Consider the following 16,991-nt stretch of genomic DNA (forward strand, 5'->3'; position numbering starts at 1 on the left):
TGGAACATTTTGTGATGCCTCGTACCAAGGGTGAAACTCATCTTTTTGACACTTTGATAACTTGACATTAATAAAAATAATCTGATGGTATAGGAATCATGAAAAATATTGTAAATTCTACACTGAATATTTAACAAAATCACACAACACGCTTGCATACAACCTTGTAGACTTTGATGGACAATGTAACTACTAGAGATTAACACGCTTGCATACAACCTTGTGTACTTTGATGGGCAATGTACATGATATATGAATAACTACTAAAGATTAATGGGGAGGTCCACTAACTTTCGTGGAACTACCTCCCCAACTGCTGCTTCCGCTTGAAGAGTCACTGTATGGATAAAACGGATTAGGAGGTGATGGAAGTTGTATGTTCCCCTTAAGTATCTGCACCACATCACTCATCGTTGGCCTGTCGTTTGGCATATACTGAGTACACCATAACGCAGTCATACATAATATCTTTGCTTTCACTTTATTCTCGTCCTTGATGCTGCAGTACTCCATAACTTTATCTAGCTGTCCTTTCTTGAAATTTTCCCATACTAGTCCAGGAAGCCAATTTTGACCATCATTATTCTTTCTTCTCCCCAAAACTTCAAACAACATCATTCCAAAACTGTAAGTATCGCTTTTAGGAGTCACAGGCATTTGCTTCCACATTTCTGGGGCCGCATAGCTATATGTCCCCCTAAACCCAATCACAGAGATATGACTTGAATCTCTTTGAGAAATCTTGGCCAGTCCAAAATCTGCAACTTTAGGAAAAAGTTTTGAGTTAAGGAGCACATTACCAGGCTTTACATCGTAGTGAACTATCTCCTCATCACAACCCTCGTGCAAATAAGATAGCCCCTTTGCTATCCCAATTGCAATTTCATACAGAGCCTCCCACTGTAAATTAAGGTGATTCTCGAATAAAACCTTATCAAAAGATCCATTCTCTAAGTACTCATATACAAGTGCTTTCATATTGACCTCAAAGCAATACCCAAAAAGTCTAACCAAGTTTCGATGCAAAGTCCTACTCATTGTTCTCACTTCGGCCATGAATGTGTATTCCATGGCAGTCATGGCGCTGTCTCTTAGTTTCTTCACAGCTACTTGCACACCATTAGGTAATTTACCTATAAAAACATCTCCATACGCACCAGAACCTACTTGATTAGTGAAATCTTCTGTAAATCTTGCAAGTTCGCCACTTGAATATTGTTGCAATTTCTTTTTTCTTAGTTCACCTAAAAAAATTCTCATTGAACTTAGGATACCATTGGCTCCTTTCTCTGGAGATTTCTCCTGGGGCTCATCAAAACCTCTTGAAACCTGTAAGAAATAAGCAACATTTGTATAAGCATTAAGCTGAACATCTCATGGCAATCATTTAAATGACATAACCAAACACTGGAATAAAGAGAGAAAAAAAAATGAACGGGAACAATAATCCAATTGTCCAAAGGTCCAAAATAATTACAGCAATATAATAAGAAGCTCGGAACTATTCTAGGATAACAAAGCCCTTGGAAATGACCCTTCTCCATATCCTTAAGAAACAAGTCAGAGAGGTTGAGGAGATGACACATAAACATCGTTCAACTTCCATTCCTCAATTAAATTTCCAACCTCCGTGTTGAACTGATCAAAAACCCACTTCCGTAAACTAAAGATTCTACAAATACTAATAAAACCACAATCAAATCCCACCTCTATAACTTGAAATCCTCAATAGCTCACTAAAAAATGTACAATTAATCCATACAACATATATTACCATTTCCTTTGCAGCAAACCTAGGGATCACAACTACCCTCTGAAACAGTGCCAACCAGGGCTACCTTCCTGTTGGGGGGTGGGGTGGGTGGGGTATGTTTTTAGTATTAATAGAATAAAAGAAGAAGGGCGATCGATCTTCAAAGTTACCATAGAACCCTAACTGTCCTGCCAACTTCAACTTGTCCAAGACTTGCACTAAATTGAATTCCATCACCCATCCAAAATGCCTATTTCATTTGAAACAACAATCTAAACTGGAGCATCAAAATTGATACTTAACATCAAACAATAATTATATCATATTTTAAATCATTAAAGCTTGAAGATGGGACTTGGTAGTCATAGTAAAAGGAGATTTGGCAGTTAGAGCCAACCCAACCAACAAACTACACGACTAATTAATCTCAGCTAAACAAAAAGCCTTGGATTCTTCATTTCATAAAGCCAACCTATTTTGTAAAGCTAAGTGCCGAAGTAAACCTAGCAATTTTGATCCACATGAGAAAAATAATGATAACGCTTTAGCATAATACATAGTATTAATATTCATTTAACGCCGGCATCTTTATTGACACACAGAAAAATTCAAATTGAGGATATTATTCGCCATTGAATTTTTCCATGATGTCCATTATGAACTGGGGCAATAGTTCAGGCAATCAATAGTCCAGTAACATATATGAGTCACATATGTGCCATCATTGATACCACATGAAAAACTAATCAAATAGTTAACCAAAAAACAGAAACATAAATAATTAGGTATGCCTACTTGATTGCGCTCAACATAGTAATCTCTGACATCGTTAACCTCCTCCGGATTCAACTCATCATTATCTAACAATCTCAAAATCAACTCTAACTTCATTATGTGATCTTTGTGCTGAGCAATGGAAGTCTCCAAATGTGTCTGTAAATGAAAGTATATTCATCAATACAAATGGGTACCCAACAATATAAACACAATAAAAATGATGGATACAGTATTAGTTAGGAAATGGTCTTCCATCTCTCTTACCAGTCTAGGTGATCTTGCCATTCCTTTCTTTACGGAGAGTCCTACAATCTCAGCTTCAAAGGAATGAACTTCGGACTCTAGCTCTGACACCTATTAAAGCACAGAAGATAGGTCTTAAGTCTGTCAGAGTGGCATGTGGAGATCATGTCATAAGTATGCGTTCCACGTGACATCAACTTTAGAGCACAAAACAAGGGTTTTCAAATGTAGGGGTGGCAAATTTATGCACAACCCGCTAACCCGACACAAATCCGACACGAAATTAACGGATTCGGGTTGGAAAAAAAAACTTTTGGGTCATTTAAGGGTTGACCCGCCGAACCCATCAAATAAATGGGTTGGGTTAGGCTCACATATGTTAACTCAAATAACCCATTATAGTAGACCCGATTAGTTCTCAGGTCTAATGGGTCAGGTCATCAACCCGTGACCTATATAACTTGTTGTAAAATAAGTTTCCTTATTTTTTTAAGATCTCATCATCCCAACTACCTAAAATAAATGACTAAAAATAAGAATGATTAGCCGTCATATTGATTCATTTGATAAAGATATGTTTCGTTATTCAATTTTTATTAATATGTAATTGAATTATGGATGGTTTTTGAGAATATATATATATATATATATATATATTGATAAAAAAAATCGTGAAATACTAAATATTTTGCATACAGGTTATCTATGAATCCAATCTGAAACTGATCCGAAATTGACCCGTTGGCTTAGTAAGTCACCCGTTGGGTAACCTATTATATAGGCGGGTTGGGTTTGGTTTTGACAAACTCGACACGATTAGTAATTGAGTTAGGTTTGGGTTTGCTCTCCTAACACGTGACCCAAATATGACACGACACGAACCCAACCCAACCCAACACGACCCATTGCCACCCCTATTCAAATGCATGTATGTGTTCTTGGGTGGGTATGCAATGTATCAGCCACATTCGTAATTTTACTAAATGACAGATAATAAATTGTGTGCAAAAACTATTCTTCCCATACACATAAGTCAAGTCAAGCCATCAGGTCTTTGAGATATGTATTATCTCAAATCTTGATGAGGTTGATGACTCCAAAAGCTCAAACTTGTAGAGAGAGCAAACTTTTATATCTATAAAGAGGAGGCCCAGGAATAAAACATGGATTGGGCATGCCTAGAAATGGGGTGCAATAATCTCCACAATTGAAGCCCACCTGGCAATTTCAGTTCCCAAGTGCCATTGACAAAACACTAGCTGGGTAATGGAATGAAATTATTAGACGGATTGTGACTGCTACCAATCTGAAAGGTTCAAGACCCCCTCTTGTACTATCAACGCACAACTCAGTGTCAGACACATGTCAAATCAGTCAGAATCCCAAAGACGGTTATATTTGACGCATAAATTAAGTTGGGATTTCGGATGTGCTATAAGTACGAGTTCAGAATACCAGATAATGAAACCAAATAAAACTGATAACTATTAATTCAGCAGGCCATATAACACAACAGTGAACAATAAGATGAACTACAATGAACACTATAAGGCCCTAATTGAAAGGCAAGTATTAAATAACCGTTTAAATCAAACTTAAACCACTAGTTCATGACAATTCAACAAGTCATAGTTTATTTTGTAATGGTCAGTAAAAGTATATGTATTATACTGATACTATGAAAAGTTTAAGATTGAGGTATCCTATACACATCAAAATATATATATATATATATATATATATATATATATATATATATATATATATATATATATATATATATATATATATTATTTTAAGTTAAATTTAAAGTTAAAATAAGTACGTAAATAAAACTTCACCTAAAAAATGAATTCAAATATGATTTGTTGTGGATATGATGTACTCACCATAAATATCATCTCCACAAAATTTCAGTTCATTTGGATACCTCTAACCTAGGCAAACGATGATTGCAAAAACTCGACATTTCTAAACTGTTAGATTTCAACAATTTTCATCTATGTTAGATTTTTCCAAATTAGCTGAAATTTTGTGAGAATGATTTTTATGGTGAGTACATCATGTCCACAAAAACTTAGGTTTGAATTCATTTTCTAGGTGAAGTTAAACTTATGTCCTTAAAAAAGTACATACTTCTAAGAGAGGGATTGTATATATATAAGATTCATCCATTACTTTTTATAAGCAAGCAAAGGGATGAATCTCATACCACATTATTCAACCAATCCCTTTTCTCTGATTTAGCCTTCTCTCTTGGATCCTATCACAAAAGATAAAAATGATAAATATTAGCACCAACTTCCGTGAAACTTAAATCAAAATACAATCACTATTTATTTTATATAAGAAAAGTCTAGTTTTATTTTATATATATCTAAACAAGTATACAATAGGATGAGATATCCTACAATACAATAGCATAAGAAGAGAGAAAAGAAAAAAAAAAAAAAACAAAAAACAAAGAGCAACTCCAATCAGCTCATAATGGACTCCATCTAAACATAAACGCCTCAAATAGTATGTCTTGGGTCTCATTATGCGTTTTTATTAATACTTTTGCTATTTTCAATTGATGTTCTTGCAACCTCTACCATATGCACTAAGAAAGGTAATTCACGAATAGAAAAAGCCACAAAAAATGAAAACTAGATAAAAGAAATTTGTAGTTCGAGTATTCCAGACTATGAGAAAAAAAGAATTAGATCTTGGCATTAGAGGAAGTGGTCAAACTATGAGAAGATAAGTTGACCGTCATAAAAGCCCCGGAGTATTCATTCGATAAATAGATGTCTGCATGCTTTCATTGATATTATTGTGGATCCAGTCAAAATAAATATTTCAGTCAGCTATTTCCAATTGACAGACTACAATAGACAACCTTTTATCAGCATCTTGCATCCTTTGTCTACTTTCTGCAACCATGACATAAAAAGAGGTTGAGCAATGCCTAGAAATGGGGTGTAATAATCTCAACAGTTGAAGCCCACCAAGCAATTTCAGTTCCCAAGTGCCATTGAAAAAACACTAGCTGGGTACTGGAGTGAAATTATCAGACTGATTGTGAATGCTACCAGTCTGAAACGTTCAAAACCCCCTCTTGTAGTATCAACGCACAACTCAGTGTCAGACACACATCAATGAAGTCAAAATCCCAAATACGGTTACATTTGATGCATAAATTAAGTTGGGATTTCAGATGCGCTAAGTACAAGTTCAGAATACATACTGAAACCAAATAAAACTAATAACTATGAATTCAACATGCCATATAACACAACAGTGAACAATAAGATGAACTACAATGAAAAATGTAAGGTCCTAATCGAAAGGCAAGTATTAATAACCATTTAAATCACACTTAAACCACTAGTTCATGACAATTCAACAAGTTATAGTTTATTTTTATTGGTCGGTAAAAGTATATGTATTATATTAATAATATGAAAAGTTTAAGAATGAGGTATCCTATATCCATCAAGAGAAAAAAAAAAAAAAAAAAAAAAACAATAATATATAGGATTCATCCGTTACTTTTTATGAGCAAGCAAAGGGATGAATCTCATACCACATTATTCAACCAATCCCTTGTCTCTGACCTAGCCTGCTCTCTTGGATCCTATCACAAAAAATAAAAATGATAAATATAAGCAACAACTTCCGTGAAACTTAAATCAAAATACAATCACTATTTTTTTATTTTTTTATTAGAAAAGCCTAGTTTTATTAATATATGTCTAAACAATGATACAACAGGATGAGATATCCTACAATACAGTAGCATAAGATGAGATATATAGCAACCCAGCATGTTGTCCGATAGCAAAGCTAGGGGAGATATGTCTGTTGCCTTTAAAAATGGTATGGGGACTGTATTACCAGCTGCATAGATGGACCAAAGCTGCAAACGAAACAAAAATAAACTAAGTACCTAACACATGTTTGCATTTTATAGCACCTATTACACAGTCAAGATGCTATACTCTCGAATCTCGATGCACCTCGTGTCCCCAGTGGAGACCCTCCACTATGTTTTCACGACAGAAAGACCATAGTCTCTCCATCCATTGAGCCGGACAATTATAAACCTCAATTTTGGCCAGAATATGACAAGACACTGAAGCTTCCTCGTTTTTTTTTTTTTTAGGATAAATAAAATGATGATTATATTGCTACACGAACAAGTAGTTCCATCAATACCAAAAACAAAGTCACTAACAACTTTATTTGGACAGATCCTACCACACAAAAGAAAAGCCCCAAAACAAAGAAGCAAAAACGAAGATGAAAATTCAACGAATTCTCTACTAAAAATCAATTCAATTTAATCCATAAAGACTAAATTAGTTAAAGGCCTACAACTCCATATATAGGAAAACAACTTCTAATTCGCTACTGTAAATTTGGAAGTAAAAATAATCCCAAAATACCCTCATTAAATAACCTCAAACTAGTAACTATACCTTATTCTAATAATCACTAACCATATCAATATGTGACTCAATTAATTATGTGAAACCCTAACTCACATCAGAAAAACTACCCTAAAAAGGATCATTAAAAGAAACCCTAACTCAATATGTGACTCAATTCTGTGTTTCTATTAAATCGACAAAAAAATTATCATTCAACAATGATATGATATTGGTTAAAGTAAACCGGTTCCCATGCGGATCACTGTGATGAACACTAATCTGTCCCCTAAACCTCTGAACCTCAACAGAATCCCTGAGCAGAATGTCAAAGAGAAAACAGTAACAGATTTTTTGATCATTTACGTACTTACCATTCCACATGATGTAAAATGCTCAGGTTTCTTTATTTGATGAGAAATATGTACGTGAGAGGAAATTTACCTTGTCTTGCACTGTAAATGCTTTCCGACTCACATTTCCACTCTTCAATGTGCTACTGCCAATACCACGGCCACCTCCAGATTGTAATTGAGAGAGGTCATCAGTATTCAGGGAACAATCAGGAGATCCATGTACAAGATCTGATGACCCTTGTATCGTCTCTGCATCTAGTTTTGGTTCTGCATTCTGAATGTTGCTAACAGAAGCAGTTGTAGCTCCTTTCCTGTAAAAATTAAAGTACCCCATTAAATGGTGTTGAACCCCTGAAGATACTAAATTGAGCAATCTAGTGAATCAAGGCATCAAGCAGAAATAGTAATTAAAAGTTACTGGAGACACTAGGAATTACTACATATAATTAATATAAACTAGGGGGCTAAAGAGAAACAGTAGAGTCAAAATCGAGTATCTTACTGGGAATGGGTTTTCTTTTTCATCAACGCACTGTAGCTGAAAGTAAGCCAATTGAGCAGATATAAGACACAAACTTCTATCACGTGTGAATCCAGTACACAATCTTCTTATTAGTCCTCATACTTCAGTGGTCATTTATCACGTGTGGATCCAGTAGTGACAATCTTCTTATTAGTTGTCATAGTTTACTGGTCATTTTCCTTCTTTTCTAAATAGCACTTCTTAAGCACCTAAAGTTACTACGTCAAAATATATTCATTTTTCTTACAGGTCACTATTACTAAACATTGAAGAGAAGCTTATACCGAACATAGTAAGCAAATTAAAAAATATAAAAATAAAATAAAAAGAGGAATGCATACAATTTTTCTTGAATGTGACAATAAATAAGGAAACAAATTTAGAGAGTCAGATAATTGAGATTCACTTATTATTCACCTGTTAGTACTTGATGAGTAAATATTATTTAAATACATCCTTCATTAAATTAGCTTATACAAGAATAAATAAATGTTCATCAGAAACAAATAGTAACCGAGGTACCATATTTCAGAAGATTCAACTCCTGATGCAATCAAGGGAGTACTTCCAGTGGTCCTCTGAGCAGGTAAAGATTCTTTTGCATTGGAAATGAATGCTTGATTTGCTGTCAGATCTAACTCAGCACCATCATGAATAACTACAGTCCCAAAGCCACCTGCTTTACATAGAATTCAGCCGTATCTCAGAAGGATCTTTCCACAAATTATAAAGAGCCCCATTTCATTCAAAAGGTAAAACCACACCAAAATTTGCATTTGAGGAATTTAGTGTTCTTTAAACAATCAGCGGGTTAGATTCTATCCCGACACTAAATCTCAAATATGCCGATTTTTCAGCAAATTTTAGTTTGTCAATAGTATAAAAATACCATTTCAGCTTTAAAAATTTCGGAAACATCGATTTCTTTGTACTGTCATATAACTGCTAATAGATCATGAACGAAGGTGATAATAATAGTTCACACAGTTACGTACAATTATCGCAATGAACGTTCCGCCATTTATCCAAAGCAGGAGACGGTACTATAAGGTTGGTCCAACCGAAATAATGTTTGTTTTTATAGTTTTAAATGGTCGGCCATTGGCTGAAAGTGGAAACAATCAGTTGAAGAAAAGAAAGTAGAAACAAGATGGAAACTTCTCTACATTCTGAGAGGGATAATACTCTACAGTCTGGTAGTACTTTTTTAAAAACAAATTCTACAGCCGCAGCAGCTATAGATTACATTGTCTCCAAGTTTCTTCTTTCTAATAGTTTGAACTTTATTCCCCAACCCCTTGAATTCCCTTTCCCCGGTGAAGGTGAGAATCAAACTCAAGACCTTGGACCCAACTTCCCAAGGCTCAACACCAGCCCACTGAACACCTTAGCATGCATATGTTAAGATTACGCGTCGAAGCAATCATCTGCGTATGAGGAAAATATTAACCAAAAATTCATCGTGTTGGATACCACTCATACCCAGAGATTGAAGACATGGGAAACCATTAAGAGTACAGCTTCAAACTAATAAAAATGAATTTGCACCCGATCCATATCAGGTAAACATTACAATCTTCTATGTACAGACAGTGTTGCGTTATTTATCTAAATTATGCTATCAAAATGCATCCAAAAGAAAGAAAGAATTTAACCTAGACACAATGCTTTAATCCTGAGTTATCTAACCCAACACCCAAAGCAGAGGTTCTAATTACCACTAAGAAGCTCTAAAAACTACCCTTGCTATTTTCTTGGGGGATTATGCAATAGGTTTGTACATGTAACTCAGAATTTGGAACCTCGTAATTCTTCAGCAAAAACAAATTTACACTATGAGTGTGAATAACATCTAATACATTAATGAATGTGTAAGTTTACCGTCGTCTGGAAGTACACCAGCTGATGTTTGGTGATCCCAAGAACTTTCCAATGGAAGATCATCACTGGGAATTCCAATGTTTGGAGGCTTTGATGGAACAGTGTCTCTGTAGTCTTCATTCAATTTTGGCAGCGTCTCCTCCAACACCTGTTCATTATAACAAAAAATAAGAGTATTAAAAATAAAGAATAGACGCCAACACAAACAATGTCAAGAAAAGATGTATTTTGAAATGAATCCTAATAAGTTGGTCCCTGGAACCTGATCTTCTGCTTGGACAGCCATCAAAGCTCGTATCTGCCTTGCCTTCTCGATCTTTTGTAGCATGGCAGAAGCTCCCCATTTGCATTTCTCAATGAATTTGTGCTGAATTTCAGATATTGGGAAAAAAAATTAAGTTTTCAGAACGATATGCATCCAGAAATTAACAAAAAGCTATTTAGAACAACATTATTGATGACAAAGGCTTCCTTTTAAGGGTACGGAAGACTTGAGGAGAAACTCACGTGCTAGGAGCAACAGAAAATATAACAAGCCAACAACTGTATGTTTGACTAAAGTTGGCAACCTGAGAAATAGGTAAAAACTTGTGCTATTGCCAAATATACCTTCAACATTTCTGGAGCAGTAGGACGTAGGCGCGGTTCTTTGGTAAGACATTTTGCCACAAAATCATGGAACAGGCGGGACCTGCACAAGGTAACAACCGGTACTAAAAATAAAAATAGAAACTACCAAACAATAATGAGTCTACTAATGCCCTTCTGTGCACTATTGCCATATGATGAGGATTCAATTCGATATTTAGATGTGAATTGTCTTGTCCTATCCATGCTGGAGACAAACATGCGCCAGGGGATTAATTCCTGCTTTCAAGGTTTTTAGTCTTGTTGTCTGTAGCGAACTTCACTTTACTATTTGGTGAAAGTGATAATATTTATTGCTAACCACAAGATGAAGATGGGCTTGTCTTCTTTGATGCTGCAATCACATGCAGTTACTATCACCCATGGTTATGACAAAAAAGGACATCCAGCTAAGCTGTAAAAGTTGTTTAGCTGTTGAAGTTGAAATGAATAATTCCTACAGTAGGAATAACCCTGACATTAAATAGATTTGGGTATCTAGTCAGATGCCATACAGAACTTGTATTTGGCTGTCAAGAGCTAGTTCTCTTTGTCCTACTTGTCAAAAGCTAGTTTTGTTCGTCCTGCTTGTCAACCTTGAAATTCTCAAAACTCTGGGAAACACGATCAACATTTAGACAAGGAGAAGTTAAAAGTCTTTTCATGGTACACTTAAGTCAAAATAACTAAACCAAACTCCTGAAAATGTACTAGACAATTCCATTTGGAGAGAGGAAAAAAAAAAGAGGAAAAAGTTTAACGCAAGGACAAATCATTTCCCTTTACCATTTTTTTTTATCCTCGAGCATTGGAGCTGGCTCATTTGAAATCATAAACAGCACCTAGCAAAACAAGGTGAAAAGGAATTGCTATTTATGAGACGATCGAAATAATCAGTTTTAAGGCTCATAAAGGAATAACTGCAAAATCCCTAACCTACTGAAAGCACTCAATTTCCCTTACGACTGAATGTGGTGTTAGAAGACTGCAGAACACCACGATTTGAAATAGAGAAGTTTTACTGACATGTAATCAAATACCCAGCATATTATGTGAATAGTTTGCATCTAAAATAAATGCACCGAGATTAAGCCTCAAGGCACGCCTAAAAGCCATTTATGGTTTTAGTACCTTGAGGCTTAAGCCTTACATGTTTATCTATTTTGTGATTTAGTCTATATTTTCAATTGCAGAATAATGAACCGACCTCCGTCAGCTTCCAACATGTGTCTGGTTTTCAAGATCATATAGTAGCACTACAAAAACATGAAGTACATGTATTTGTTGAAAACACTCTTCCTTTTATTACATGTGTTTTATATAAGAACAACATAGGTAGCGATCATTCGAATTCTAATAGCAAAAAGGATTGGTGTTGTCAAAAGCAATGTCTGAAATAAACATGAATGATAAAAAAAACAGAGTATATAGCAATAATTTTTTTTTTCCAAAACATCTATCTTAAAACAGTTAAAAGCATTCATGTGCATGTACTAACTCTCATCGGATGTACAGTTGATCTTGGCGGCAACCCCTGAAAATTATATAAAGCAAGAAAATGTCAACAACCAAAGTTAACAAAATTAACAAATATTTTTCACCCAACAATTTATGCACTATAGAGACATACCTCAGCCATTTCAATTGCAGATACACCAAGGGCCCATACATCAACCTGGGGAAGAAATTAGCATAAGAAATATTACCTGGTTTTAGAAAACCAGAAGATAAGGTTGTAGTTCAACAACAACAACCACAAGATGGATGCATCACCTTTCCATCATAGCGGTTTTCTTGAATAACTTCTGGGGCCATCCAATGTGGAGTGCCAATGAACTGCAAACCCGAAACTTCCAATTAAAAAATCAAAGAAAAACACAAACACCTTTAAAACTTTCCAAACATAAGTTACAAACCACATCAACCAAGTCATACTGTGTTAGGAGCAAGGAAGACCATTTATCTTTAACCTTTCCCAGATAGAGTTTCAACATTCTTTTTTTTTAAGAGGTAAACGGTCATATATATATAGGATGAGATATCCTACTAAGAACTGAAAGCAACAATTTTTAAAATTGGCATCCGTTAGTCACTCACTAGGTTATATTCACTGTGGTTGGGACAGTTTTGAAAGAAAATAAAACAACGAAGAAGATGCACTTAATCTTACAGGCTGAAACAAGATAAGTGTACCGTGTTTTGTTTCGACATAGTTCTGGTAAGCTGTGCCCCAACACCAAAACCAAAACCACCTGCTCATGTTAGCAAACACATCAGTAGCGGTGCTAGGGAGATGTCAACTTAACATACAGGTAAATGATGGTATCCTACTATGGAGATATTAGCAAACTTAGGTCCAGAACTCAGGGTGGTCAAGGGATTGCAAACTGCTGCTTACACCTACACCTGAGGATGACATGAACAATATCTACATGGAAATATGGTAGCACTAATGTGGGTGGGTGGGTGGCGAGGGAAGGAGAGCTGGGGGGTAAGCTGCCCTTTATCATAGAACTTATATCTGACAATGGCTCTAACAAATATGTACCTTACTTACCCAATTTGACCTCTCCTTGTTCCGTAAGCAAGATATTACCACCCTTAATGTCTCTATGGACCTTGAAGATTGAATGCAAATAAGATAGCCCCTACAACGTATAAGTCAAGTTAAAAATTAATAAGACATGGCATACACAATAGAGACTAGGAAGCACATTCTGGTGGTCTCTTTCCCTAAATGGCGGTCATCTTCAAACTAAGCACCAAACCGACAGAGTACCTTCAATGCTTCCCTACAAATATAAGCTATCTGTTGCTCCTCCAATGCCTCCTCAGTGACGTTCATCAAGTCAGCAACACTTCCACCCCCACAATACTCCATTACTATCTGCCAAGACATGGAAACTATTAATTAAGAGCTGCTCACAGAACACAGAAAACACCTAAATGGCCAACAGGAATTCTTGACCTTATATGTGCAAAAGATGGGTGATGTTTTCATGTATAATAACCTAAATAAGTTAAATAACGAATATATAGACACTCGTAAATAGTGTATTTGCATATAGAAAGGCACGCGATACAACTAGTTGATTTTGGGCCTACCCACAGGTATTCTTCTCCTTGGTAACTCCCAAAGTAGCGAACAACATTTGGATGGCTACACTGCTGCAACATCTCAATTTCACCACGAATTTCTTCATATCCCTCCTCCTGCAAAAGACATACACACTTTGTTTATTCAATTCTTTAACGCACCCAATATTAGATAAAAAGGAAAAGGTGATATAGCTCGCAGACCCCTTCGCTTAAAGATATGACTTTGATGGCAACCAACTCCGAAGTCTTTATATCTCTAGCTTTGTAAACAGCTCCATACGAGCCTTCTCCTGATAATCCCAAAACCATTATCATTCACAAATGACATTTCACATACAAGACAGAGCAGTCCCATGTTCTAAATTCCAAGGTTTTTAAATTATAGTAAATTAGTAATAAATTAAGATTTTAGTGATCAAGAAGCTGAAGTTTAATTCCTAGTTTTTAGTTCCTAGTTAGGATCGTTTTTCTATTAGTGAGTACGCTTCCTATGTTGACTACTTCAAAACATTGCTTTTGAAGCGATCGTTGGCCCTGGGACAAAGTACAATTTTCAACAGTAACAAACTTTAAGCTCGTTCAATTTTCAACACCAAAACAGAAGCCAAGAAGAGAGGTTTCATGATCCACCTTCTACCACCCTCCCCGAAACCCAGCTTCTAATCCCTTACCTATTCCTGACATCATATATATATGCACATCAGAGAGTATCTGCCGACCTAGAACTAGTTCTAACGGCATTAGAAGTCACTTTAGAAAAGACTTTACCATTACATCACTAGATGCCAGACACATAATACCTTCAAAGCCTTAGAGCAGCAAAAATGAGCAAATAAAAATACATTGTAGCCTTAGTATCCCTTGCAGTGTTCAAAATATACATCCATCATGTCTTTAATAACTCAATAAGGAATTCCAATCTCAACCCCCAATACTAATTGTCAACACAACTTCTCCTCACCAATGGGCTCACTGAATATAATGGCGCTACCTCCATCCTAGGTTATATCTTATATAATATTAGCTAACAATCTAAAATCTGATAGACCATAGCTTGTAATTAGCAACTTTAAGTAGTGTAATTAAACAATATAAGTTAATTAGTCTCCGAATTCTTTCATTCCATAAGCAAACACAATCCATTAAAACATAAATTCACAAATAAAAATGAGTCAGGAAAAAAAAAATCAAACCTAATTCATTGAGCAATTCATATTTAGTAGAAGGATCTTCTCTGGTAACACTATCAGGAATCGAACAATCCGAAACCTTCCTCAACTGCTGCTTCCTACTCTCATCACTCTCATCACCGAAACTCCCATTCTTCCCTCCTCCTCCTCCAACCGCTTTCATACTCTCCACAGCTCTACTCATCATAGACATAGAACCAAATCTCCCTTCTCCACTATCACTCCTCCTCTTATTACTACTACTAACAACAGAAACAACCGTTTCATTTCTAACAACAACCGAAGACGAAGAATCACTAGATCGATTCCTATTTCTTTTATTATTACTAGTAAACGGGTACGGGCGTTGTACGGGTTATAGGAAAGGAAATTGGGGTGGAAAAAATCAAAGGAATGAACTCATGTAAATTAGAATAGTAACATATTACATTTTTTTGAATGGATATATTGTAATACGTTTTAGATTAATACAGGTCGAGGTTTGACAAAAAACTTCAATTTGAAAATAACACCTTCAGCTAGTTGTGTTCTTTGTCCGATTTGATTTTTGCCGCTCTGTCATGGTGCGAATAAATATATTGGAACAGGTATTTAACTGTATGTAATTTAGTCAATATCAGTACCACAAACTAATTTACCAAAAAAATAGGTATTATATTAATGAAGTTAACATTTGTGCTGTTGGTTTTGTAATTATCTCATATGAGTATTTATATGTAAGATATAACACTGTTATTGATTGCTGTTGGTTGTATACTATATCTAGTTGAAGAATATTTTATTTTATTTTTTTAGAAAGAGAAATGATCACATTGATAAACAATTAGAAAAAATACATTGCTTCTATTGATAGTTGTTCTATAGAGTTATTAAGTCGAATATAATATGTGGAGTAAATTGAATGTGTAAGTAAAAGCTTTTTGGAATATGTCTATATGACAAGATTACCATTTAAAAATTTTCAATATATTGTGGATCTCATTTCGTGTGTATGAAAATTGAAATTATTCAAATGACGGAGTGGTGATTTTTTCAAATCATCTCTATAGAGGCGAAAAAAAGAAGAAATTATGGATGCTAGTCGCATCGCTAAATTATATCTGTTTGACCCTGTCGTTAGTCGCACAATCATTTGATCAATTCTTGCATTAATTATTGGTCTCCCCATTCTGAAAATGCTATTATCACCAAATGAAAATGCTATTATCACCAAACTCCACATGTAGTACTTTGACAGAGTGCATAATGAAGGAGTTCAGAGGCGTTAAAAGTGTGATCCATTGTGCACACTAAGCCCAAACCAAAAATGCTCATTTGCACAGCGTATTTTGTATCTACTAAGGTGAAAGTTTGTGAAGAATGTTATCAGGTAAACTGCTTATTCTGTCTTTTGTATCATGCTTTATCTTTTTCGGCATAGATATAATTTCCCATCGTTTGATTCTGAATAAATTTTCAAGCTAGGAAAAAAGTAGTAAAAAAAATTAGTTTATTTATAGTAGTGCAAAAAATTTAAAAACGACATCACACTTACACATGCAAGAAGGAAATATTGAGACTGGAACCTACTATGCAGATGTCTTCTTCAAGTATCAGTCATTCGTTGTGTACACCTGATTGGCCGACTCTGTTGTTCGTCGAAACACATGAACAAACACAAAAAAGAAATAAAATAAAATTAGACGAAATGCACTAACTTGGAGATGAAGGTCAGTATGCAACACTGGCACATTAGTTGTCCCTGCTACTCCTACTACCCCATTGCCTCCACAATGCCCATTTTTGGAAATCTTATGTGAGAGGGTTTTATTCAAAAGAATTCATTGGCTTTGGGCATCTTATGGGGAATGGATCATAACCTTTTTCACTTAAAACTTGTGTTAACTGGCTTCTTTTCAGAGGCATTAATCTAGATGTTTTCGACCCTGTTTTTCTTGTTCATCTCTTCCAATCTCACATCCTTAAGGTTTTCCCCTTTGTCTGCCTAGAAGCCTCTAGTTCCGGGAGCCTCGCCTTGATTCTCTCAACTTCTTCCCTATTAAGCTCGCGCTCTGCCATAGCCATATGCTTCCCGAGGTGTTAACAGTTGCAAATTAATAAACAAAATACCAGTAACTGTCTGTGGGTTGG

General features: G+C 35.4%; 1 protein-coding gene across 3 annotated transcripts; it reads right to left on the minus strand.

Annotated features, from left to right (window-relative positions):
* Window positions 1-67: 67 nt before the first annotated feature.
* On the minus strand, window positions 68-15,433 carry LOC147522336 (uncharacterized). 3 transcript variants are annotated; one of them, XM_086592775.1, is made up of 21 exons: window positions 14,865-15,427; window positions 13,873-13,961; window positions 13,678-13,785; window positions 13,352-13,459; window positions 13,130-13,220; window positions 12,766-12,824; window positions 12,346-12,408; window positions 12,203-12,247; window positions 12,071-12,106; window positions 11,359-11,414; window positions 10,555-10,636; window positions 10,208-10,312; window positions 9,946-10,093; window positions 8,587-8,740; window positions 7,630-7,852; window positions 6,342-6,392; window positions 4,986-5,036; window positions 2,795-2,884; window positions 2,549-2,686; window positions 246-1,329; window positions 68-189 (listed from the first exon to the last, which is right to left on the minus strand). In XM_086592775.1, the coding sequence occupies exons 1-20, from the start codon at window positions 15,052-15,054 to the stop codon at window positions 271-273; spliced, it is 2,946 nt and encodes a 981-aa protein (XP_086448901.1). In that variant the 5' UTR covers window positions 15,055-15,427; the 3' UTR covers window positions 68-189; window positions 246-270. The 3 variants fall into 3 exon arrangements, with proteins under 3 accessions (XP_086448901.1, XP_086448896.1, XP_086448905.1); XM_086592770.1 differs by having other exon boundaries at window positions 68-1,329; XM_086592779.1 differs by lacking the exon at window positions 4,986-5,036 and having other exon boundaries at window positions 68-1,329; window positions 14,865-15,433.
* Between the last annotated feature and the right edge of the window lie 1,558 nt (window positions 15,434-16,991).

The sequence above is a fragment of the Coptis chinensis genome, chromosome 1, assembly GCF_015680905.1.
Source record: "Coptis chinensis isolate HL-2020 chromosome 1, ASM1568090v1, whole genome shotgun sequence".
Taxonomy (NCBI): Eukaryota; Viridiplantae; Streptophyta; class Magnoliopsida; order Ranunculales; family Ranunculaceae; genus Coptis; species Coptis chinensis.